At 41.7% G+C, this 26,933-nt stretch overlaps 1 protein-coding gene across 12 annotated transcripts in view; it reads left to right on the top strand.

The window, feature by feature from the left end:
- The window catches only part of bcas3 (BCAS3 microtubule associated cell migration factor), a 329,552-nt gene that overhangs the window by 124,158 nt on the left and 178,461 nt on the right, over window positions 1-26,933 (top strand). For all 12 annotated transcript variants that reach the window (XM_037268397.1, XM_037268399.1, XM_037268403.1 and 9 more), the window contains one exon: window positions 334-415. In XM_037268397.1, the coding sequence (XP_037124292.1) occupies window positions 334-415 (82 nt within the window). The remainder of the gene's footprint in view (window positions 1-333; window positions 416-26,933) is intronic.

Below are 26,933 nucleotides of genomic sequence, written 5' to 3'. Positions count from 1 at the left end.
TCAAACAAAAGGAACAAATAAAAACAGCTCGTTCTAAGGGGAAAAACAGGGGCTTCAAACAGTTCAACAAAAAGTGTTCCAGAAGAGAGAGTTCTTGACCAAGTTGAAATAAACGACTGTGAAAAAAGTAACGACAAAAAGGGTTCTTGCTGTGAGCTGTGGCACAAGGCAGGGCAAGACAAGACAAGGCAAGGCAGGGCAAGTGAGGTTTATCGTACATGAATGCAGTATAGGTCTTATAGTGAAAACATAACTTTGTCCTGATTTGTTATTATATGCATAGCGATATATAAAGGCATAGTGTTTGGTTTTAACACTGATATTTTATTTCAGACAGCAGGGGAGGCCCAGGAGCTATTCTCAGTGCGTCATGGCCCAGTGAAAACTGCTCGAATTTTACCAGCTCCACATTTCAGTAAGTATGTTTATTATAACCTTGTAAATAGATATGGGCACTTAATCAAATTTAGCCAGTCCGTCCTCCGTCTTTCATCCTCGACCTGGCCATCCTTCTGTCCTTGTCTCTCTTTATTCATAATATCTTAGTACCGTAATTTTCGGACTATAAGTCGCACCGGAGTATAAGTCGCACCAGCCATAAAATGCCCAAAAAAGTGAAAAAGAAACCATATATATGTATATAAATCGCTCCTGAGTATAAGTCGCCCCCCCACCCAAACTATGAAAAAAAACCGCGACTTATAGTCCGAAAATTACGGTATAAGCAATCTCTCTCTCTCGCTCTCTCTCTCTCTCTCTCTCTCTCTCTCTCTCTCTCTCTCTCTCTCTCTCTCTCTCTCTCTCTCTCCCCCCCTATATACAAGACTGTCTCAGAAAATTAGAATATTATGATAAAGTACTTTATTTTCTGTAATGCAATTAAAAAAAAGTCTTACATTCTGGATTCATTACAAATCAACTGAGATATTGCAAGCCTTTTAATATTTTAATATTGCTGATTATGGCATACAGCTTAAGAAAACTCAAATATCCTATCTCAAAATATCGTGAAAAAGTATACTAGTAGGGCATTCAACTAATCACTTGAATTGTCTAATTACCTCGAAACACCTGCAAGGGTTTCCTGAGCCTTGAAAAACACTCAGCTTGGTTCAGCAAACCAAATCACAAGAATGGGGAAGACTGCTGATCTGACTGCTGTCCAGAGGACCATCATTGACACCCTCCATCAGGATGGTAAGACACAAAAATACATTTCTCAAAGAACAAGTAGTTCACGGAGTGCAGTTTCAAAGCACATCCACAAAAAGTCTGTTGGAAGGGGGAAATGTGGCAGGAAACGCATTCCCATGATCAAGCCACTTCTGAACTCAAGAAAGACAACGGAAGAAGCGTCTGACTTGGGCTATGGAAAAGAAGCACTGGACAGTTGCAAAGTGGTCCAAAGTCCTCTTTTCAGACGAAAGCAAGTTTTGTATTTCATTTGGAAGTCAAGGCGCCAGAGTCTGGAGAAAGGCTGGAGAGGAGCAAAATCCAAGTTTCTTGAAATCCAGTGTGAAGTTCCCACAGTCAGCGATGGTTTGGGGACCCATGTGTGCTGCTGGTGTTGGTCCACTGTGTTTCATCAAGTCCAGAGTATATGCAGATTTTAGAGCACTACGTGCTTCCGTCTGCTGAAAAGCTCTATGGAGATGATACTTTCATTTTCCAGCATGATCTGGCTCCTGGCGGCTCGGTGGAGCACTGGGTAGCATGTCCGCCTCACAGTTAGGAGGGTGCGGGTTCGATTCCACCTCCGGCCCTCCCTGTGCAGAGTTTGCATGTTCTCCCCGAGCCCGCGTGGGTTTTCTCCGGGCACTCCGGTTTCCTCCCACATCCCAAAAACATGCTTGGTAGGCCGATTGAAGACTCCAAATTGTCCCTAGGTGTGAGTGTGAGTGCGAGTGCAAATGGTTGTTTGTCTTTGTGTGCCCTGCGATTGGCTGGCGACCGGTTCAGGGTGTCCCCCGCCTACTGCCCGATGACGGCTGGGATAGGCTCCAGCACGCCCGCGACTAAGCGGTTCAGAAAATGGATGGATGGATCTGGCTCCTGCCCACAGTGCCAAAACCACCAGTAAATGGTGTACTGACCATGGCATTACTGTATTCGATTGGCCTGCCAATTCCCCTGACCTGAACCCCACAGAGAATTTGTGGGGTATTGTGAAGAAGAAGCGGAAAGACACCAGACCCAACAATGCAAAGGAGCCAAAGTCCGCTATTGAAGCATCCTGGGCATCCATAACACCTCAGCAATGCCACAGGCTGATTGCCTCCATGCCACGCTGCATTGATGAAGTAATCCGTGCAAAACGATTCCCAACCAAGTACTGAGTGCATTAATGGACACTTTCAAATGTTTGATTTTGTTTTGCTGTTACAAATCTTTTTTTTTACTTGGTCTGAGGAAATATTCAATTTTTTTGAGATATGATTTTTGAGTTTTCTTAAGCTGTAAGCCATAATCAGCAATATTAAAATAATAAAAGGCTTGCGATATTTCAGTTGATTTGTACTAATCCAGAATGTATGACATATTTGTTTTTTTAATTGCATTACATAAAATAAAAAACTTTATCACAATATTCTAATTTTCTGAGACAGTCCTGTATATATATACTGCGGGAGTACAGTCTTCAGATTGGTCTTATTAAAGTCTCAGTGAACACCACCCGCTGCTGTTCATTGATGGTGTTCAGCCGGAGAGAGAGCGCCGCACTAGCGTTAGCATCTGGCAGGATGTACACAGCGGTGATGATCACCACTGTTATCTCTCTCGGTAGAAAATAAGGCCAGCATCTAACAGACAAGTAAAGTTAGTAAAGTTCAGCTGTCCAATAAGTGCGGCTGGTAGAATACCTGAAAACAGCTAATTACTCTACTCCTTCCTGCACTTATTGGACGGCCTACTACAACACACAATAATTCAATTTTTATATATATATATATATATATATATATACAGTGCCTTGCGAAAGTATTCGGCCCCTTTGAACCTTTCAACATTTCGCGACATTTCAGGCTTCAAACATAAAGATATAAAAGTTACATTTTTTGTCAAGAATCAACAAGTGGGACACAATCGTGAAGTGGAACAAAATTTGTTGGATAATTTAAACTTTTTTAACAAATAAAAAACTGAAAAGTGGGGCGTGCAATATTATTCGGCCCCCTTGCGCTAATACTTTGTAGCGCCACCTTTTGCTGCAATTACAGCTGCAAGTCGCTTGGGGTATGTCTCTGTCAGTTTTGCACATCGAGAGACTGGAATTCTTGCCCATTCTTTCTTCTTGCCACTCTTCCAAAAAGGCCAGATTTGTGCAGTGCACGACTGATTGTTGTCCTATGGACAGACTCTCCCACCTCAGCTGTAGTTATCTGCAGTTCATCCAGAGTGATCATGGGCCTCTTGGCTGCATCTCTGATCAGTCTTCTCCTTGTTTGAGATGAAAGTTTGGAGGGACGGCCGGGTCTTGGTAGATTTGCAGTGGTCTGATACTCCTTCCATTTCAATATACCGTAAATTTCGGACTATAAGCCGCACCGGACTATAAGCCGCACCAGCTAAAATTGGGGGATATTTTAGTTTTTTTCTTATATAAGCCGCACCGGACTATAAGCCGCACGTGCACACGCGTTTTTTTACAAAGAAAGACTGTTCACAGAAAGCCTTCTTAAAGTTTTAATAACATACTTTAACATGTCTTTCTAAACATTGCCTGTGACGCAGCAGTAGTACCGCAGCAACACGGAAGTGTGCACGCGAGTTATTAACAAAGAAAGACTGGACACAGAAAGCTTTTTTAAAGTTTTAATAACATACCTTAACATTTCTTTCCAAACACTGCCCGTGACGCGGCAGTAATACCGCAGCAACACGGAAGTAACACAAGACTAATAGGGCTGGATTAAAAAAAACATAAAAGTCACTGAGACGCGGCGGTAACACAGCAGCAACACGGTAGTACAGCACCAACAGGGTTCCTTAAAAAACATACCAGTAAAAGTAAAAAAAGAGCTTCATCGTCTTCATCTTCCTCCTGTGCACTGAAACCATCGAAGTCTTCCTCCTCAGCGTCCGATTGGAATAGCGTTAGATATCCTTCGCCTCACACTTTCTCAGTCTCTCTTTCGTCGTCGCTTTTATGCATTTCTTCGAGTGTGATGAGGGTCTGTTCGTGCTAATTTTATTCATGCACGAAGCGCTAAATTACATTAAACTAGCGAGCGACACGTATAGCTCCAGAGTAGACGGGACCACGAAATAAAGAAAAGTGTGATGCAACACAATGTCATCAACATCGACTGCCTTTAGCTTAAAAGCGGCTTCATATGCATTTCTTTTGTCCCCCATAATGACGGTTTGTGTATAAAAGCTTCCTTTCAGTAATGTCCGTCTTGATCTCGTTCTGTCTCTTCTTTGTGTGAATTATACGCCACTATTCGCCTATCAAAACACAAACTAGCACGTCTTCTTCGGCGCATTATCTCTTCTTCGTCTGTCTCGCTCTTGCTTCCTGCTAGAGCGCCCCCTGGAGGCCGTAAAAATTCATAAATACGACGCGCCGCGCCGCCATTTAAGCTCTATTTCCCTCTTTGACAGCCAAATCGATTGCTTTTAACTTAAAAGCTGCATCAAATGCATTTCTCCGTGTGTTTTCCATAATGAGGGTGTGTGCGTGATCCGCGAAATGTTCAAAACACAAACTAGCACGTCTTCTTCGGCGCATTATCTCTTCTTCGTCTGTCTCGCTCTTGCTTCCTGCTAGAGCGCCCCCTGGAGGCCGTAAAAATCCATAAATACGCCACGCCGCCATTTAAGCCTCGGGGTTCAAAGTAACCTTCTGAATAAAATGCATTAAAAGTTCACGTTCATTACAACTTGTTTTTGGTGAGCAAAATGTCAGAAGAATTGAATTTAAATGCTGATTGATTGGGTTTTAATACAATGTAGATGGTCCAAACAGCGCCACTGCTTTGTGTAATCTCTGAGTCACATGGCAGAGTAAGAGAAAGGGTTTAGAACCCTTTGACGCAGGTCACCTAGCGTGCATTCCTACTAAAGCTCATAATAGTCACAAGCAACACAGCCAGAATAAGCAGCGGCCATAGTAGTGTTTCAAAATAGTATTTTTGTTGTTGTTTTTTTCTTCAAGATACCGCAGTGTATAAAAGTGATCAAGTCATCACAAAAATCACGAAAAAAATCCGTATATAAGCCGCACCTGACTATAAGCCGCAGGGTTCAAAATTTTGGAAAAAAGTTGCGGCTTATAGTCCGGAATTTACGGTAATTGCTTGCATAGTGCTCCTTGAGATGTTTAAAGCTTGGGAAATCTTTTTGTATCCAAATCCGGCTTTAAACTTCTCCACAACAGTATCTCGGACCTGCCTGGTGTGTTCCTTTGTCTTCATGGTTCTCTCTGCGCTTTAAACAGAACCCTGAGACTATCAAAGAGCAGGTGCATTTATACGGAGACTTGATTACACACAGGTGCATTCTATTTATCATCATCAGTCATTTAGGACAACATTGGATCATTCAAAGATCCTCACTGAACTTCTGGAGTGAGTTTTCTGCACTGAAAGTAAAGGGGCCGAATAATATTGCACGCCCCACTTTTCAGTTTTTTATTTGTTAAAAAAGTTTAAATTATCCAATAAATTTCGTTCCACTTCACGATTGTGTCCCACATGTTGTTGATTCTTGACAAAAAAGTAAAATTTTATATCTTTGTTTGAAGCCTGAAATGTGGCGAAATGTTGAAAGGTTCAAGGGGGCAGAATACTTTCGCAAGGCACTGTATATATATATATGTACACACACACACACACACACACACATAATAAATACATAATACATAAACATGCATACATGCATACAAACACCGAAATTGATTTTACTCACTTCCCTGCAACTTTCTATCCATCGCGGTTTTGTCAATTTTTTTCAAAATTATATTTTCTAGTACTGGCGGCTCGGTGGAGCACTGGGTAGCACGTCCGCCTCACAGTTAGGAGGGTGCGGGTTCGATTCCACCTCCGGCCCTCCCTGTGTGGAGTTTGCATGCTCTCCCCGGGTTTTCTCCGGGCACTCCGGGCATGTTAGGCCGATTGAAGACTCCAAATTGTACCTGGGTGTGAGTGCGAGTGCAAATGGTTGTTTGTCTCTGTGTGCCCTGCGATTGGCTGGCAACCGGTTCAGGGTGTCCCCCGCCTACTGCCCGATGACGGCTGGGATAGGCTCCAGCACTCCCGCGACCCCCTAAGCGGTTCAGAAAATGGATGGATGGATAATTTCTAGTACTGTATTTTCCACACCTTAAGGCGCTTCGGGTTAAAAGGCGCAGACTCAATTGCGAGGTCTATTTTGTATTGAATCCACACATGCCAAAAAACATCACGGGAGCAAAACAATGAGTTCAGTTGTACTTTATTATACTGTTTAACCATGTACTCTACTGTATTCACAATATTGATAATCAATATTCATACGCAAGTTCGTCCAAGTCCTCATCGTATGTACTCTACGTGTTACGTGAAGTCCTCTGATTGGTTTACCGCCCCGATCTACGTGTCCTCTGATTGGTTCATCGGGTCTACATGTTACGCGTGTTTATTACGTCTCTGTGTGGCGGACAAAACAACTTTACAGATAAACACAAACGGTAGTATTTATTTATCAATGGCGGCGGATGTACATACTTTGCACAAACAATAGTATTTATTCATCAATGGCAGTGGAGGTGCGGGCTCTACGTGTTACGTCCAGTCCTCTGATTGGTTTACCGCCCGATCTACGTAAAACGTAGTATCCTCTGATTGGTTCATCCTGTATATTACATCTCTGTGGCGGAAGCCACACAAAACAACTTTACAGATTTGCACAAACGATAGTACAGTCAAACCTCGGTTTTCGACCACAATCCGTTCCAGAAGGCGGTTCGAGAAGTGAATTGTTCGAATTCCGAATCTATTTTCCCATTACAAATAATGGGAAAAAAAAAATCCGTTCCAAGACTACCGTATTTTCCGCCCTAAAAGGCGCACCGGGTTATAAGGCGCACCTTCAATGAACGGCCCATTTTAAAACTTTGTCCATATATAAGGCGCACCGGCTTATAAGGCGCATAAAATAGAAGCTATACTGCATCAAACTGAGGTTGACTAGGGTTGCGGTATGCATCCACTAGCCAATAACCAACGAGCCCTCTATAAACAATCGCGTTTCTCAAACGATCTCCTATAAAATGATCAGAACTGACTAAAGTTCGATCTAACGCATTGGTACTACTTACCTATGTTTCCCTTCCATATCGATCCGTAGATTTACTCGAAACATTAACAGAGCAGCCTATTTTGACATGAAATAGCCTGGTACGTATAGCAGCTATCGCAATAGCATTAGCCATCCGCAAAGTCTCACGAGCCTCAGCGAAGTGTAAACAATCGCGTTTCTCAAACGATCTCCTATAAAATGATCGGAACTGACTAAAGTTCGATCCAACGCATTGGTACTACTTACCTATGTTTCCCTTCCATATCGATCCGTAGATTTACTCGAAACATTAACAGAGCAGCCTATTTTGACATGAAATAGCCTGGTACGTATAGCAGCTATCGCAATAGCATTAGCCATCCGCAAAGTCTCACGAGCCTCACCTCGCAATCTCCCATGAGCCTCAGCAAAGTGTAAACAATCGCGTTTCTCAAACGATCTCCTATAAAATGATCGGAACTGACTAAAGTTCGATCCAACGCATTGGTACTACTTACCTATGTTTCCCTTCCATATCGATCCGTAGATTTACTCGAAACATTAACAGAGCAGCCTATTTTGACATGAAATAGCCTGGTACGTATAGCAGCTATCGCAATAGCATTAGCCATCCGCAAAGTCTCACGAGCCTCACCTCGCAATCTCCCATGAGCCTCAGCAAAGTGTAAACAATCGCGTTTCTCAAACGATCTCCTATAAAATGATCGGAACTGACTAAAGTTCGATCCAACGCATTGGTACTACTTACCTATGTTTCCCTTCCATATCGATCCGTAGATTTACTCGAAACATTAACAGAGCAGCCTATTTTGACATGAAATAGCCTGGTACGTATAGCAGCTATCGCAATAGCATTAGCCATCCGCAAAGTCTCACGAGCCTCACCTCGCAATCTCCCATGAGCCTCAGCAAAGTGTAAACAATCGCGTTTCTCAAACGATCTCCTATAAAATGATCGGAACTGACTAAAGTTCGATCTAACGCATTGGTACTACTTACCTATGTTTCCCTTCCATATCGATCCGTAGATTTACTCGAAACATTAACAGAGCAGCCTATTTTGACATGAAATAGCCTGGTACGTATAGCAGCTATCGCAATAGCATTAGCCATCCGCAAAGTCTCACGAGCCTCACCTCGCAATCTCCCATGAGCCTCAGCAAAGTGTAAACAATCGCGTTTCTCAAACGATCTCCTATAAAATGATCGGAACTGACTAAAGTTCGATCCAACGCATTTGTACTACTTACCTATGTTTCCCTTCCATATCGATCCGTAGATTTACTCGAAACATTAACAGAGCAGCCTATTTTGACATGAAATAGCCTGGTACGTATAGCAGCTATCGCAATAGCATTAGCCATCCGCAAAGTCTCACGAGCCTCACCTCGCAATCTCCCATGAGCCTCAGCAAAGTGTAAACAATCGCGTTTCTCAAACGATCTCCTATAAAATGATCGGAACTGACTAAAGTTCGATCCAACGCATTTGTACTACTTACCTATGTTTCCCTTCCATATCGATCCGTAGATTTACTCGAAACATTAACAGAGCAGCCTATTTTGACATGAAATAGCCTGGTACGTATAGCAGCTATCGCAATAGCATTAGCCATCCGCAAAGTCTCACGAGCCTCACCTCGCAATCTCCCATGAGCCTCAGCAAAGTGTAAACAATCGCGTTTCTCAAACGATCTCCTATAAAATGATCGGAACTGACTAAAGTTCGATCTAACGCATTGGTACTACTTACCTATGTTTCCCTTCCATATCGATCCGTAGATTTACTCGAAACATTAACAGAGCAGCCTATTTTGACAGGAAATAGCCTCGCGGGTACAACAGCTATTCGGTGACGCCCCCTGACTACAGTTGCCGTAATGCTGGGAAGCGATGCGACCTTGTAATTTATTAGTCGTACTAAAACGTACTGAAACATTTTGGCAGAGCACTGTGTACAACCAGTATGGATCAACAAATTCATCAGTTGATCCATATATAAGGCGCACTGGCCTATAAGGCGCACTGTCGGCTTTTGAGAAAATTTTAGGTTTTTAGGTGCGCCTTTTAGGGCGGAAAATACGGTAAATAAAACGCCTTTTTTAAGCATTTTTTCATTTGCGCATTTTTGTCCGATCGCGCAACTGCAGCGCACCGCCGAACGCGCAACCGTAGCGCACCGCCGACTGCGCAACTGCACCGCGCTGGTCGCATTATTGTGACAGAGCCGTTGCTGAAATTTAAAAAATATTTTTAAAGTCCTGATGTACTTTCCAAAATTTTAGTGGACCTCATTGCGCAGGGAGCTTACTTTGGTCCAATCGCGCAACTGCAGTGCGCAACTGCAGTGCGCACTGTCGCATTGCTTTAAGAGCGTCTTTGTGTTCAAGATGGCTTTACTGCTCCCACTTGCTTTCTTTGGAGGCATGATTCGGGGTTAATACAATCCTCAAAGTAACGAAAATACAATAACAACGAACGGAGTCAGCATCCGGGTCGCACGGTCGGGTTTTCTCGGGTCCTCTCGGCTCATCTCGCGAGGTTCGACCTCCGAATTTGTGTTCGACAACCGAAGCAAAAAAATCTCGAATTTTTCGTTCGAATTCCGATTTGTTTGAGAACTGGGACGTTCGAAAACCGAGGTTTGACTGTATTTATTTACCAATGGCAGCGAATGTACGTACTCCTCTACGTGTTATGTATAGTCCTCTGATTTTTTCTTTCCTTTTTTGCCCCGATGTACGTTAAACATAATGTCCTCTGATTCGTTCATCGGGTCGTCGGAGCGACTTTTAGTCCGAAAAATAAGGTATGCTCTTGCTGGAGGCCTAAATCAGACTTTGTTCGAACATCGCTGTATGCACAGTGACGAAGGTTTTCTCCACTTGCAAGTGCTAAAAGGGCATACTGTCTCCCGTGTGGTTCTTGCAAATAATTTAGAGTGAGCACCACTCTTAACAATTACGGAAGCCACACAAAACAAATTTACAGATTTTGGAATTTGGTCCACAGAAAAGGCTTATTAAAAGGCACACCTTCGTTTTTTGAGAAAATTAAAGGCTTTTAAGTGCGCCTTATGGTGCGAAAATTACAGAAAATAGTATTTTAAATGGACGATAAATGACGAGCGCATAATTACATGCTAGTGATTTGCTGAATTTTCGTGACCAATTTAAAGGCGTTTGATAATAAGAAGTTGGGCTTTATGATTGATTTAACATAGTGTTACGGATAGCTAGAATTGTTTTTGATTTGGAAAGGGAGAAGTTCGCAAAAGCACCTCATCCACACAGTCACTCACAAGTCAAATAAAGTCTTAAACATATTTGTCTGTCTCCTCTGGTATAGTGCCAACAGCCTTTAAAACCGCTATCATTAAACCGCTTCTTAAGCGACCAAATCTCGACCCAGACTGTCTCAGTAATTGTAGACCAGTTTCAAATCTCCCATTCATAGCAAAACTTCTTGAAAAAGTAGTAGCGCAGCAGCTTATTGATTACATGGTTGCCAATAATCGATATGAATCTTTTCAGTCTGGTTTTAGAGCTAATCATTCCACCGAGACAGCACTTGCTAAAGTGACTAATGATCTCCTCATAGCTATGGATTCAAACACTTCATCGGTATTGTTATTACTTGATCTTAGTGCTGCCTTCGACACTGTAGACTTTGATATTTTATTAGAGCGCCTTAAAAGCTGTGTTGGTATTTCAGGGTCAGCACTAGGCTGGTTCTATTCCTATCTATCAGACAGGACGCACCGAGTGGTCCATGGCAATGTGACCTCTGAGCTCTATAATGTTACGTGTGGTGTCCCGCAGGGATTGGTACTCGGACCAATTCTATTTAATATTTTTAGGATTCCGAGAAAATTTGATCACATTACCCCAATATTAGCCAACTTACATTGGCTCCCAGTCCATTTAAGATGTGACTTCAAGGTTCTTCTATTAACCTATAAATCATTGCATGGCTTAGCGCCTTCATATCTCGTCGACCTAGTTGTTCCTTACGATCCGTCTCGTAACCTCCGCTCACAAAACGCTAGTCTTTTAGTGACCCCGAGGGCCAAAAAAATGTCTGCCGGGTCTAGAGCAGGGGTGGGCAAACCTTTTGACTTGCGGGCCGAATTGGCTTCTAAATTTTGACCGGGGGGCCGAACCAGGAGCAGATGGATGTAGTGTTTGTGTGAAGTAATATAAACGACATGTTTTTGGCCTTTAGTAGGGAAGTAAAGCATGGATATTCAAAAAACGCTTTTTGGAAACAAATGCATTTATTAACAGCATTAAAAAAATATTTCACCGAAAAACTACTATCAGTGATTCTCATTAAATAAGACACTGTTATTATGAAAAACAGTTTCCATCACTTCAGCGCCTGCAGGTCAGACTTATGAAACATGTTTATCGAATGATGTCAAATCACATAAAACGGCAAACATTCTGACGAAATACATCATCTTGAAGAATCAGTGAAAGAATACATCTAAAAAAAGTACTAATATTAAAATTACTAATAAAGAAATCCAAAAGGCAACACGGTGACAGATTTACTTAAAATCAGAGCAGAGTTTTAACTCACAAACACCTGGTGACAGAGGTGAGGAAACGGGAAACACTTCCATAAAGTCAGCCTTAAAAACTTTAAAAGTTAAGATTAGTCGAAAATAGATGGTGCATCATAAACTTGCCCCTGTACTTGACTTTTGATCCGCAGTTTGTCGGTGAAAAAAGTTTTGCTGAGTCTTCAAATTAGCTGTCAACCTCTCCACTGTAGCCGCTCGTTCATGTGTTGGATCCTGGCGTAGTTAGCATGCTTCGTAGCAAAGTGACGGCTAATATTGTACTCCTTGCAACCGTCAATGTCAACGTTCCTCGTTTTCTTTGCAGTCGCCATGGCAGAATTGAGCGGAGAGGGGTGGTGCTGCCACCTTTTGGTAATAGGAGGAATTACAGTTTCAAGTTTCATGATTTGTTTATTCAGTTTGACGGTGCAGGCGGGGCATAAATAATACATTATAAGACCGAAGTTGCGGGCCGTATGAAATCTGACCGGGGGCCGGATTTGGCCTGCGGGCCGGACTTTGGACATGCCTGGCCTAGAGGATAACAAAAAACTTGGATGTCACTGAATTTTCTGAATTTCATCCATTCAACAAAAAACAAAACTGAAATTAAGATTTTCAATCCCAGTGGCCCATGTGTATCCTACCCTGTTGACCTGCAGTCTTAACTCAATGCAACAGTAACTGATGTCTATTTAGTCATCTTGATAGTGTGCTAATATAGCTATAGTGTGCTTATTTTTTTGGAGGGAGAGGGTCATTTTATTTGGGTACCGTCTTTTTCCATGTATAATGCGCAGAATTTAACTAATTTATTGCCCTAAAATCTTGGGTGCGCATTATACATGGGTACAATTTTTTTTTTTTTTCTTTTTTTGTTTTTTTGAAGAAAATCTCCCTCGAAATAAAACTTGAAATCACCTTTCTTCTTGTTTGTTGTCAATCGCGCATCGCATTCAGCCATCCAACACACTTAGTCAGTAAAATTCATAATTGATGACACATCGTTTGATGCGATGCTGCAATCCTTGATGGTGTGTTATTGTCAAATATTGTTTGTTTTTTAATCTCCCATCGCAAACCGGATATCATACGGAGGCCGCCATTACAGATGTGCAGAACGGATGCGCAAGACACGTCAGCTATATACTAAAGAGCGAGAGTTCAGTTCTAAACCTAAATGCGTATTACAGGTAATATTTTATTTCACAACACTTTGCCTTGTTCCTTTCGTCTCTGCTGTTCACTTCAAACACGCTCCATACGAACACAATGCTCTCGTATCAGACGCTTGTTCGATCACCTGCTCGTTTGCTGTCACAATGTACCCTACACAAATCCGAAACATTTCTTCGCTATCGAGTTTGCTAGCGCATGCGCAGTGATACTGACCGGCAGAATAACATCCGGTTGTTCCCAAAGATGATCTTTTTTCTGAAATAATTTTACGTTTACGGACTTAAGTAGGAGTCAAAATTTGGGTGCGTATTATACATGGGTACAGGCTTTTTTCCAGCATCGACATGCCATTTTTAGGGTGCGTATTATACATGGGGGCGTATTATACATGGAAAATTACGGTATTTTTTTGGTGTCATTTGTGTCATATTTTATGGCACATGGTGTCTGTAAAGCAATTCCATTTATTGGCCCGAATAACACAAAACAACATACATAGTATATACAAAAACAAAAACTTATTTACACTAACAAAAACATTTGTACTCTGACGTTTTTGAGTTTTATACACTAAGTAAAAAAAAACAAAAGAAATACGGCCATCGGTGAAGCATTTGAAGAAAAAAAATTGCTCCTCTTCAGTCCTCTTGCGGGGGTGCGTTGGCAACTTTATTTGCCACAGACACGTAAGTGCCTGCCTTTCATGCCAAGCACTCTGCTTCATAAGGATCTCAACCCTGGCGAAAAAACGGGAATTTTTTTATTCAACTCCTCCATGAATGTGCATTTTCGTTTCGGCATTGTTTCTAAACACTCGGTGTAGACTGGCCAGCTCACCCTACTTCGTAGCAAAGTGACTAGATTTGAGGAGAAGGGCGTGACTTATTGGCAAACGATACAAAAAAACCTGGAATTGAATGAAATGGAACGGAGTGGGAATTCTATTGACAATGTGCTGTACATGTATTATGCTTGAGGTCGTCCAACAAAATCCCTGACGATTTTGAAATTCCCCCGGATGTTTTTTTAGGTCTCAAAATGAGGACATGTCTGGGAAAAAAAGTACGTATGGTCACCCTAAATATAGCTTATACAGACACTGGTATATGGCTTTTTTTTTGCGGCTCCAGACAGATTTGTTTCCTTAGTTTTTGTTTGTTTGTTTGTTTGTTTTTTCAATATGGCTATTTCAACATTTTATGTTGCTAACCCGTCTTACATGTTTAGCATGTCGGATCGACAAACACACACACACCCACACACATACCCACACACACACACACACATGCACACACGCACGCACACACAAATGGTGGAATAAAAAAAAGCAATGTAGGACAGTAACTCACTTTATTACTGTGGTGAGTGACATGACAATAATTTAATTATTTTGGTAGAAGGGAACAAGCAGAAAATAAGTGTACTTATGTCTTGACATCGCAGTTTCAAGCTAGGTATTTAAATGCACAAGTGGCTCTGTCCGTTGAGGCATGTAAAGTAGTGATGTTGCAAACAATATCTCTGGGCTTTGAATCGGATCTGATTTTATTAAGGCGTGCTCTTTCCAATACATATTCTGAAAGAATGAACACAGACATTTATAGGTTAGACCAGTGTTTCCCAACCTTTTTTCATTCACGGCACACCTTTTCATTGGAAAAAATCTCGAGGCACACCACCAACAAAAATCTGTTAAGTGTTACACCAGCTTCTATATTAAAATCAGTTATATTACAACAAAATATGTAAAGTTCTATTCCTATATATGTATGGAGAGTCGACTAATTGAAGAAAAATAAATACTAAATATTCTTTAAATTGTAATTCTTTTGTAAATAAAAGTGACAGTTTTTGAAAAAAGGTTTTAGACAGCATAAGGAATAAATTATTGAAAGTGATTGTGATCAAAATCCAAAAGAATCAATATGACTTTGTTTACTGTTTTAGACTAGCTCTATAAATATTGCGACATTAAGAACAAAGTCACTTTTAAAGACGCTCTGCTGTTCTGACAGCGGCTGAGTGGCTATCACAGTCGAGGTGTCTCGACTTGACTGTGTATTTTATGTTGGTGAAAAATGAACAATCCAGGTTCTCCCATTGAACAACCTGCTCTGATTTCCATCGGACCGAAAACGCACCACAGCCGTCATAGTGTCACTGTTAGTAAAAGCACACAGCAACACACACATAAACTGAGTATGTGCCGATGCCACAACATGAAACCTCAAGATTCTCAGATTTGCCCCGCATGCACAATTAGCAAGTGGCTGACCAGGCCTTGTGCTAACTGACCAGTGGTTTGGCCAACCTGTTTACAATGCGCTCCGTAATTAATGTTGGACAATTTCCCACGGCACAGCTGAACATCTCTCACGGCACACCAGTGTGCCGCGGCACACTGGTTGGGAAACACTGGGTTAGACATCTGAACGCCTCATACTGTTTGCAAATGGAAATGAAGTTGAAACAATAATATAACCTTGTCCTTTTTAATATATGCTTTGTAAATAGTGTCTCTCTAACATACTATAAAATGCTCAAATTTGGAATATAAAATAAGAGGAAAACGTTTGCTACATGGTCAAACTACTCGTCAAAATACCCCCAAAAATGGAGATTTCCTGTCTGTACCCATATTGAAGGTGTTGCTAAATGCACAATTTTCACTGATAGACTCCAAATGGCCTGAACACATTCACTTAACACAAGAGTACAAGTGAAAATAATATAACCTATTTTTTCAGATTTCTGAAACAATAGTCAATAATCTTCATGATAGAAAAAATGTGTTTCATTTAATATTCTAGAGATGCATAATTTCAAGATTTAACTTGGTAAATTCATAGAGTACCTGTTGGGTTCACAACATTTATCTGAAAAGAATCTCACAGAGGCAGGAGATGTCTTCGATGGCAAGCGACTTCTGCAGAAGGGCGCAAACCAGACGCACATCAAGTGTGGCTGAGATTCGCGCCCTTCCTCCAGTTTGGTCGTGCCTTTTATTGAGGAACAACAATGGGGGGAGTCTACATGAATGCATAGTTTCTTAAACAGGAAGGACATCTCATAATTACATCTCACAACAGGGATGCTATTATAGAAAGAGCAGTATGGTCGTCTAATGACTTTAACAAAGTTAAGCAGGAGGGTCTTAGTGCCCCTGGGATGCATACATCTGTGGCGTACTCATGACTTTAGATTAAATAAGACATTTGTCTGCTTTAGCCATCTCATAATAGACTCATGACCTGGTCATGACTAGCTAACAAAGGAGTTTATTGTATAACGCGATTCATGACCCCGGTCATGTGCTCCTTACCCAGCCATATGCTCCCAAGTCATTATCACGAGGTCAAACTGTCACATACTGTGGAAGATCTTGCACACATAAGTAGATACATAGAATCTAATGATAATATAAAAAGTATATTTTTCCCAACAGTACCCATTCTCCATTTACAGCATCTCTTGAGAGTTTTTCCAAAATATGTGTAAATATGTAATATCACAAAATAACGTAACATGGTCCCTTGATAAAGTTCTTGACTAAAGTTTAAAAATAGGGAGTTCTAACAATTTGTTCTGGAAGTTTGTTTGTTTGTTTGTTTGTTTGTTTGTTTGTTTGTTTTATTTACGTATTTCGGCTAGTACAGTGAATTTCGATATGCCGGCAGCTCTGCATTCCTAAGGTGGCAAAATATCTCAAAATTGTGAATAAGTCATTTGCTCTGATAAAAGGTATGTATATTGTAAAACAATCAAATGCAAACTAAAAATTATAGTGGTGACACGGTGCGCTTTATTGCAATGTGTCAAGTGGCATGGTGGTACAAGATGGTGTAAAATTGGGTATCAAATTTGGCCCAGGCACATTGGCAACCCCAAAACATGTAGTAGTTCCAAAATTTCACCAGGAGATGGTGTTAAAGCTTGACATAGGGGTGACCTGATGGAAACTAACAAATCTAATAAATTAAATTGTCAGCAATTGGGAGGACACGACCTGTTCAAACACGTAGCAACGCACAATTTTGGAATATGAGTTTGCTATGCCATAATTTTAAGATGTAACAGCTTGAGCAATATCAATATATATGTTTAAGTTAGAAGAACCCATTATTATGGTTAAGTATGATTATGTGTTAAGATTGATCTTTACTAGACAAGATATATGTTATTAATGTTGCAATGTTTTGTCCAACCTGTATTTAACATTGGTGTTCCATCCATACCTGAATGTATTACCGTTTTTTTCCATGTATAATGCGCCCCCATGTATAATACGCACCCTAAAAATGGCATGTCGATGCTGGAAAAAAGCCTGTACCCATGTATAATACGCACCCAAATTTTGACTTTTTATTTATTTTTTTTTTTTATTTTTATTTTAAAGTCCCAATGATCGTCACACACGCATCTGGGTGTGGTGAAATTTGTCCTCTGCATTTGACCCATCCCCGTGTGATTTTGATCCATCCCCTGGGGGAGAGGGGAGCAGTGAGCAGCAGCGGCGCCGCGCTCGGGAATCATTTGGTGATCTAACCCCGCAATTCCAACCCTTAATGCTGAGTGCCAAGCAGGTAGGCAATGGGTCCCATTTTTATAGTCTTTGGTATGACCCGGCCGAGTTACTTAAGTCCGTAAACGTAAAATTATTTCAGAAAAAAGATCATCTTTGGGAACAACCGGATGTTATTCTGCCGGTCAGTATCACTGCGCATGCAGTAGCAAACTCGATAGCGAAGAAATATGTGAGACTCTCAACGGGATCACCAATATTTGAGTGATGTTCCAGTTATTTATCACAATTATTTATTATTATAATAATAATATATATACCGTTTTTTTCCATGTATAATGCGCCCCCATGTATAATACGCACCCTAAAAATGGCATGTCGATGCTGGAAAAAAGCCTGTACCCATGTATAATACGCACCCAAATTTTGATTTTCTTTTTTTTTTTTTAACCGGATGTTATTCTGCCGGTCAGTATCACTGCGCATGCAGTAGCAAACTCGATAGCGAAGAAATATGTGAGACTCTCAACGGGATCACCAATATTTGAGTGATGTTCCAGTTATTTATCACATTTATTATTATAATAATAATATATATAATATATATAATAATTATTTATTTATTATTCACAATTGTCATGGTGATCTTTCTGGTGATTTCTTAACTAGGCTGGATGTATTTTTTTTTAAATAAATAAACTTGACTTTTGTTGGCGTTGATTTCTCCGACTGCCCAGAAAGGCACCACCGCGATCAGTTAGGTTAAAATGAAGAGAGGAAAGTGACGTTGTAAAGAACCATCCGTGACAAGATTTTCTTCAAAAATTGTTGTACCATGATTTTCTTAAAAAAAATAAAAATAAAAAATAACTTTTTTTTTTTTTTTTTGTACCCATGTATAATGCGCACCCCAGATTTTAGGACAATAAATTAGTTAAATTTTGCGCATTATACATGGAAAAAAACGGTAATATATATAATAATTATTTATTTATTATTCACAATTGTCATGGTGATCTTTCTGGTGATTTCTTAACTAGGCTGGATGTATTTTTTTTGTTGCCGTTGATTTCTCAGAGGAAAGAGAGGAAAGTGACGTTGTAAAGAACCATCCGTAACAAGATTTTCTTCAAAAATTGTTGTACCATGATTTTCTACAAAAGAAAAAAAAAAAAAAGAAAGAAATTGTACCCATGTATAATGCGCACCCCAGCTTTTAGGACAATAAATTAGTTAAATTTTGCGCATTATACATGGAAAAAACCGGTAAGTTGAGAGGAGAAATCAAGGGCTAATAGTGAAAGAACGAGCAAAACAGGAAACAGCTGCATCTGGTGGAGGAGTACAGTCATGTGCAGTGGTTGCTGCTTTAAGCAACCAAGACAACCAGTGGTTTGTGTTTTAGGATGGCTTTTGTTAGTGGTGCTCACTCTAACTTATTTTGCAAGAACCACACGGGAGACAGTATGCCCTTTTTAAGCACTTGCAAGTGGAGAGTCAGTCGTCGCTGTGCATACAGTGATGATCGAATGAGGTCTGACTCAGGCCTCTTGCAAGAACATTTTTATTGAGAGAAACAGGGTGGGGGTGTGAGTGGACAGGATGGGGGTGAAACCCCTGGCCTCTGATCAAATCATAGCAGGGGTTGTTTTACGATGTTGAGTAAACAGAACAACTTTGATTGCGTCCTCTGCAGCTGGTCAATCAGTTCAAAGGATCTTAGCACTTTGTTCTACTACTATCTTAAGACAGGACAAGCTAGGTTAATTATTACAGGTTACATTCCAACATACCGTAATTTTCGGACTATAAGTCGCGGTTTTTTTCATAGTTTGGATGGGGGGGCGACTTATAATAAGAAGCGACTTATATGTGTTTTTTTTCAAAAATTTTCAAAAAAAAAAAAAGGTGAAACCGCGATAAACGAACCGCGATGTAGCAAGGGATTACTGTAATTTGAATTTCAAGTGATGTCAGCAGCGCGACGCGGCGTGGCGCGGCGGTTGTTTACAAAAAGGACAAAGATTGATCACGGGATGACGAAGATGACGAAGGGCCCCATGTACTACCGGCATCATTAGCGGCTTTGTTTCTAAGTGACACGGAGGACAAAGAGTTTGAAGGATTTAAGGATTTGGAGTGACACAGAAGGTTCGAAAAACTATTATGGCTTTTACGCATGCCCGGTCCTACTCTACGGAGCTCTCTTTCACCTCCGTGGATAGAAGTCGGGGGCCGGCGCTCGGCCGGGTGGCTGTCCGGGGACGGTGGATGGGGCTCGGACATGGTTTTTACGCACGCCCGGTCCTACTCTACGGAGCTTTCTTTCACCTCCGTGGATAGAAGTCGGGGGCCGGCGCTCGGCCGGGTGGCTGTCCGGGGACGGTGGATGGGGCTCGGTCATGGCTTTTACGCACGCCCGGTCCTATTCTATGGAGCTCTCTTCCACCTCCGTGGCTGGAAGTCCACGCCGCCACACGCCTGGAAGTTTGTTTTGTTAAAATAAAGAGCCGTTTACCAAACCCACGTCTTTCCTTGTACTTTGTTAACGCTACAATCTAGTTATATACTAGATCTGTGGAATAACGACGAGGCTGACGTTAGGGCGCACGCGTGGCGTTGTTGACAAAGGACGAGGAATTTGATCAATGGATTTAATGATTTAGAGTGCACAGATGGTTTGATAATATTATTGCTTATATAATAGTTATTTGAGATCTAATTTGTATATCGTTATATGGGCCTGTGGAATATTTTGAAGTGCAAGCGCCGTCAGCGGCGCGCACCCATTGTTGACAAAGGACGATCGATGGATTTAATGAATTGGAGTGATACAGATGGTTTTATAAATGTGTTATTTATGTAAGTTTTTTTATTAACTCTGAAGGTTACGTCAGGCCCGTTCTCAACTCTTCGTTTGTGTTTGTCACGTTAGCATACCTATCGTTTAGCCTGTTGTTGCTCGTTGATGTCTGTTCTTGGTGTTGGATTTTGTCTAATAAATTGCCCCCCAAAATGCGATTTATACTCCGGAGCGACTTATATATGTTTTTTTTCACTTTTTTGGGCATTTTCTGGTTGATGCGACTTGTACTCCGGAGCGACTTTTAGTCCGAAAATTACGGTAATAGGATCAAACTAATCTATCAACCCTAACAGCTTTACTGCTCCCACTTTCTTTCTTTGGAGGCATGATTAGGGGTTAATACAATCCTCAAAGTAACGAAAATACAATAACGAACGGAGTCAGTCGGCATCTGGGCCGCGCGCTCGGGTTTTCGCGGGTCCTTTCGGCTCATCTCGCGAGGTTCGACCTCAGAATTTTGTTCGACAACCGAAGTAAAAAAAATCTCGAATTTTTCGTTTGAATTCAGATTTGTTCGAGAACCGGGACGTTCGAAAACCGAGGTTTGACTGTACAATGATTTGAAAATCCTTTTCAACCTATATTCAATTGAATACACTCCAAAGACAACATATTTCATGCTCAAACTCATTTTCATGGCTGCAACACGTGCAGTAGAAGTTGGGAAAGGGCATGTTTACCACTTCGTTACATCACCTTTCCTTTTAATAACACTCAATAAACGTTTTGGAAGAGAGGATACTAATTCTCTTAGCTTCTCATGTGGAATTCTTTCCCATTCTTGCTTGATGAACCGCTTCAGTAGTTCAACAGTCTGGGGTCTTCCCTGTCGTATTTTACGCTTCATAATGCGCCACACATTTTCAATGGGAGACAGGTCTGGACTGCAAGCGGGCCAGGGGAGAACCTGGACTCTTTTACTTCGAAGCCACGCTGTTGTAACACGTGCAGAATGTGGCTTGGCATTATCTTGCTGAAATAAGCAGCGGCGTCCATGAAAAAAACATCGCTTGGACGGCAGCATGTTGCTCCAAAATCTGTATGTACTTTTCAGCATTTATGTTGCCTTCACAGAAATGTAAGTCACCCATGCCATGGGAACTAATGCACCCACATACCATCACAGATGCTGGCTTTTGAACTTTGCGTTTATAACAGTCCGGATGGTCCGCTTCCTCTTTGGTCCGGAGGACACAATGTCCATTGTTTCCAAAAACAATTTGAAAAGTGGACTCATCAGACGACAAAACACTTTTTCATTGTGCATCAGTCCATTTTGCATGAGTTCGGGCCCAGAGAACCCGGCGGCGTTTCTGGATGTTGTTCATAAATGGCTTTTGTTTTGCATGGTAGAGTTTTAACCCGCACTTACTGATGTAGTGATTAACTCTATTTACTGACAGTGGTTTTCTGTAGTTTTCATGAGCCCATTTGGTGATATCCTTTACACACTCATGTCGGCTTTTAAGGCAATGCCGTCTGAGGGATCGAAGCTCAAGGTCATTCAGTCTTGGCTTCCGGCCGTGGCGCTCACGTGCAGTGATTTCACCAGATTCTCTGAACCTTTTGATGATATTATGGACCGTAGATGTTGAAAACCCTAAATTCCTTGCAATTTTGCTTTGAGAAATGTTGTTCTTAAACTGTTCAACTATTTTCTCACGCAGTTGTGGACTAAGTGGTGAACCTCGGGCCATCCTTGCTTGTGAATGACTGAGCATGTTTGGGAGGCTCCTTTTATACCCAATCATGGTACCCAATTAGCCTGATCACATGTGGGCTGTTTCAAAGAGGTGTTTGATGAGCTTTTCTCAGCTTTCTCTGTATTTTTTGCCACCTTTTCCAACTTCTACTGGAAGTGTTGCAGCCATGAAATTCGAAGTTAATTATTATTTGGAAAAAAACAATTGAGTTTATCAGTTTGAACATTAAATATGTTCTCTTTGTAGTGTATTCAATTGAATAGGGGTTGAGAAGGATTTTCAAATCGTTGTATTTTGTTTTTATTTACATTTTATACAATTTCCCAACTTCAACCGAATCCGGTTTGTAAGTTAAGTGTACCCTTACTAATATCAATTGAATATACAACAACGTATGAACAAGTCAGATTACATAAAGCCTCTCAGAATACGTCGTGTTTGCGTATGTTGGTGACTGGTGAAAGGAAATAGATGTGATAGGGCAGTGGTCCCCAACCACCGGGCCGCGGACCGGTACCGGTCCGTGGGTCACTTTGTACCGGGCCGCCAAGCCACACAGAAAAAAAAAAAAAAATTGTTTTAATCGACGATCAAGTACCGTAATTTTCGGACTATAAGTCGCGTTTTTTTTCATAGTTTGGGTGGGGGGGGCGACTTATACTCAGGAGCGACTTATATGTGTTTTTTTTTTTTTCAAAAAATTTAAAAAAAAAACCCAAAAAATGAAACCGCGATAAACGAACCGCAATGTAGCAAGGGATTACTGTAATTTGAATTTCAAGTGACGACAGCAGCGCGAAACCATCTGCGTCACTCCAATTCATTAAATCCATCAATCGTCCTTTGTCAACAATGCGTGCGCGCCGCTCACGGCTTTTGCACTTAAAACTATTCCACAGGCCCATATAACGATATATAAATTATATATCAAATAACTATTATATAAGCAATAATGTTATCAAACCATCTGTGCACTCTAAATCATTAAATCCATCGATCAAATTCCTCGTCCTTTGTCAACATCGCCGCGCGTGCGCCCTGACGTCAGCCTCGTCGTTATTCCACAGATCTACTATATAACTATATTGTAGCGTTAACAAAGTTCAAGGAAAGACGTGGGTTTGGTAAACGGCTCTTTATTTAACAAAACAAACTTACAGGCGTGTGGCGGCGTGGACTTCCAGCCACGGAAGGGGACGAGAGCTCCATACGATAGGACCGGGCGTGCGTAAAAGCCATGACCGAGCCCCATCCACCGTCCTCGGACAGCCACCCGGCTGAGCGCCGGCCCTCGACTTCCATCCACGGAGCTGAAAGACAGCTCGGTAGAGTAGGCCCGGGCGTGCGTAAAAGCATTGTCCGAGCACCATCCACCGTCCCTGGACAGCCACCCGGCCGAGCGCCGGCGCCCGACTTCAATCCACGAAAGTGAAAGTAAACTGGACGAGTGACGCGCGACGTCGCGCTGCTGACGTCAGCAGCGCGACGCGACGTCGCGGTCGCGCGTCAGCAGCGCGACGGTTGTTTACATAAAGGACAAAGATCGACTCGTCCAGCTTTCTTTCACTTTCGTGGATTGAAGTCGGGCGCCGGCGCTCGGCCGGGTGGCTGTCCAGGGACGGTGGATGGGGCTCGGACAATGCTTTTACGCACGCCCGGTCCTACTCTACCGAGCTGTCTTTCAGCTCCGTGGATGGAAGTCGAGGGCCGGCGCTCAGCCGGGTGGCTGTCCGAGGACGGTGGATGGGGCTCGGTCATGGCTTCTACGCACGCCCGGTCCTATCGTATGGAGCTCTCGTCCCCTTCCGTGGCTGGACGTCCACGCCGCCACACGCCTGTAAGTTTGTTTTGTTAAATAAAGAGCCGTTTACCAAACCCACGTCTTTCCTTGAACTTTGTTAACACTACAACATAGTTATATAGTAGATCTGTGGAATAACGACGAGGCTGACGTCAGGGCGCACGCGCGGCGATGTTGACAAAGGACGAGGAATTTGATCGATGGATTTAATGATTTAGAGTGCACAGATGGTTTGATAACATTATTGCTTATATAATAGTTATTTGATATATAATTTATATATCGTTATATGGGCCTGTGGAATATTTTTACGTGCAAGAGCCGTCAGCGGCGCGCACGCATTGTTGACAAAGGACGATTGATGGATTTAATGAATTGGAGTGACGCAGATGGTTTTATTAACGTGTTATTTATGTAATAGTTTTTTGAATAACTCTGAATTTTACGTCAGGGCCGTTCTCAGCTCTTAGTTTGTGTTTATGTCACGTTAGCATAGCTATCGTTTAGCCTGTTGTTGCTCGTTCATGACTGTTCTTGGTGTTGGATTTTGTCGAATAAATTGCCCCCCAAAATGCGACTTATACTCCGGAGCGATTTATATATGTTTTTTTTCACTTTTTTGGGCATTTTATGGCTGGTGCGACTTATACTCCGGTGCGACTTATAGTCCGAAAATTATGGTAATTCAGGTCAAGACGCTCGTTCCGGTCACGTGACATGTTTCCCCAGTCGAGCCCGCAAAGCTAGCAAAAATGAGTAAGTATTTATTTTGAAAAATATAAAAAAATTGGCGATTCTCTCCCAATTACATCCGTCGGTTCAGGTCAAGACGCTCGTCTCGGTCACGTGACATGTCACCTCAGTTGAGCCCGCGAAGCAAGCAAAAATGAGCAAGAAACAGAGATGTTTGGAAAGCTTCTTCGGAAAGGGAAAAAAGCCCAATGAGGAGACGGAAGAAGAAGAGGCTACGACTTCTAAGAAAAGGAAAGCTGCATTTAAAGACTATGACGCGCCAAGCCCACTCTGCATAATATGTGGCGACAGGCTAGCTAACGAGGCAATGAAGCCCTCAAAACTGCTCCGGCACAGGGAGACCAAGCATCCTGCATTAAAAGACAAACCTTAACCACTTCGGGTGTCATTGTCTCCGATTACGCCTAGATGGGACCGGCTCGTTTCTGAGAAACAAGCTCAGTGCTCCCACTAATTCAATGTAATGGTGAGTTTTATTTTAATGTCGTTTATACTATTATTATTATATCACAAGAATTAGCCTCTCCGTAGCTAATTTAAGAAAAATGAGCAGCCTGTCTTCAGCTGAAGTACCCTATCACAGTGATCCCCAACCTTTTTTGCGCCACGGACCGGTTACGTGTCAGAAATATTTTCGCGGACCGGCCTTTATATAAATAAATAATAGATTTATATAACTAAATAATACATTTATATAAATAAATAATACATTTATAATAAATATATGAATACGATGAAATAAAATGATACGACTGGCATAGTAATTTTCGGACTATAAGTCGCTCCGGAGTATAAGTCGCACCAGCCATAAAATGCCCAAAAATGTGAAAAAAAAAAAAAAAAAGTCGCTCCGGAGTATAAGTCGCATTTTGGGGCGCAATTTATTCGACAAAATCCAACACCAAGAACAAACATGAACGAGCAATAACAGGCTAAACGATACGGTATGCTAACGTGACAAACACAAACGAGGAGCTGAGAACGGGCCTGATGTAACATTCAGTTATTTAAAAAAAACTATTACATAAATAACACGTTTATAAAACCATCTGTGTCACTCCAATTCATTAAATCCATCGATCGTCCTTTGTCAACAATGCCGTGTGCCGCGCCGCAGTTCAAATTATTCCACAGGCCCATACAACGATATATAAACTATATTTTAAATAAATATCACATAAACAACAATATTATCAAACCATTTGTGTCACTCCAAATCATTAAATGGATCGATCAAATTTCTCGTCTTTTATGTCATCCTGGTGACAGAGGACATGTCCAGAGGATATGGCGCTTTAAAGTGTTACTTTATTTGATTTTTTCTCTCTATTTTTCATGTTTTGAATATGTTCAAGATAAAGATATCAAAGCATGTGAAGTTGATCAACTATACTAAAAATAACATGTGAAGTGCTATACTTTTAAGTAAGTGATGTGTTAATGATCAGGTAAAGATTTGTGAAAAAAAACATATATAAGTCGCTCCTGAGTATAAGTCGCCCCCCCACCCAAACTATGAAAAGAAACGCGACTTATAGTCCGAAAATTACGGTAATAGATCGGTTTTATTTCGCGCTTTTCTAAACACTCAAAGCCGCTTTACATAGAAAATTCACACGCACACACACACACACGAAGAGTGAGGGGTTATATGCAGCGTTGAAGAGGTGGGTCGTGAGATGGTGTTTGAAGGAGTGCAGGGACTCAGCATTACGGACGGTCAGGGGGAGAGAGTTCCAGAGAGTGGGGGCAGCAATGGCAAAGGCTCTATCCCCAATGGTCCGGTATTTGGTCGAGGTAATGGGGGTTGGCAAGTTGGCATCAGCAGAGCGGAGTCGGCGGGTGGGGGTATAGCGGTGCAGGAGTTCAGACAGGTAGGGCAGGGCAAGGTTGTTTAGGGCCTTATATGTAGTGACAAGGATCTTGAAATGTATGCACTGTTTTATGGGGAGCCAGTGAAGATGACGGAGGACAGGGGTGATGTGCTGTCTGCTGGGTGAGCGGGTGAATGGTTTACTGTGTCGAAGGCAGCACTGAGGTCAAGGAGGAGAAGGATAGTGAGAGAACCAGAGTCAGAGGAAAGCAGGAGATTGTTAGTGACTTTGAGTAGGGCTGTTTGAGTGCTGTGGTGTGTACGGAAACCAGATTGGAATGGTTCATACAGGTTATTTGAAAGGAGGTGGGTCTTGAGATGTGAAAGCTCTTTCCAGTAGTTTTGATAGAATTGTGAGATTAGAGATGGGTCTGTAGTTGTTGGGGTCC

This window comes from Syngnathus acus, chromosome 13 (genome assembly GCF_901709675.1).
Source record: "Syngnathus acus chromosome 13, fSynAcu1.2, whole genome shotgun sequence".
Lineage (NCBI taxonomy): Eukaryota > Metazoa > Chordata > Actinopteri > Syngnathiformes > Syngnathidae > Syngnathus > Syngnathus acus.
This window is presented reverse-complemented; position numbering and strand designations above follow the sequence as displayed.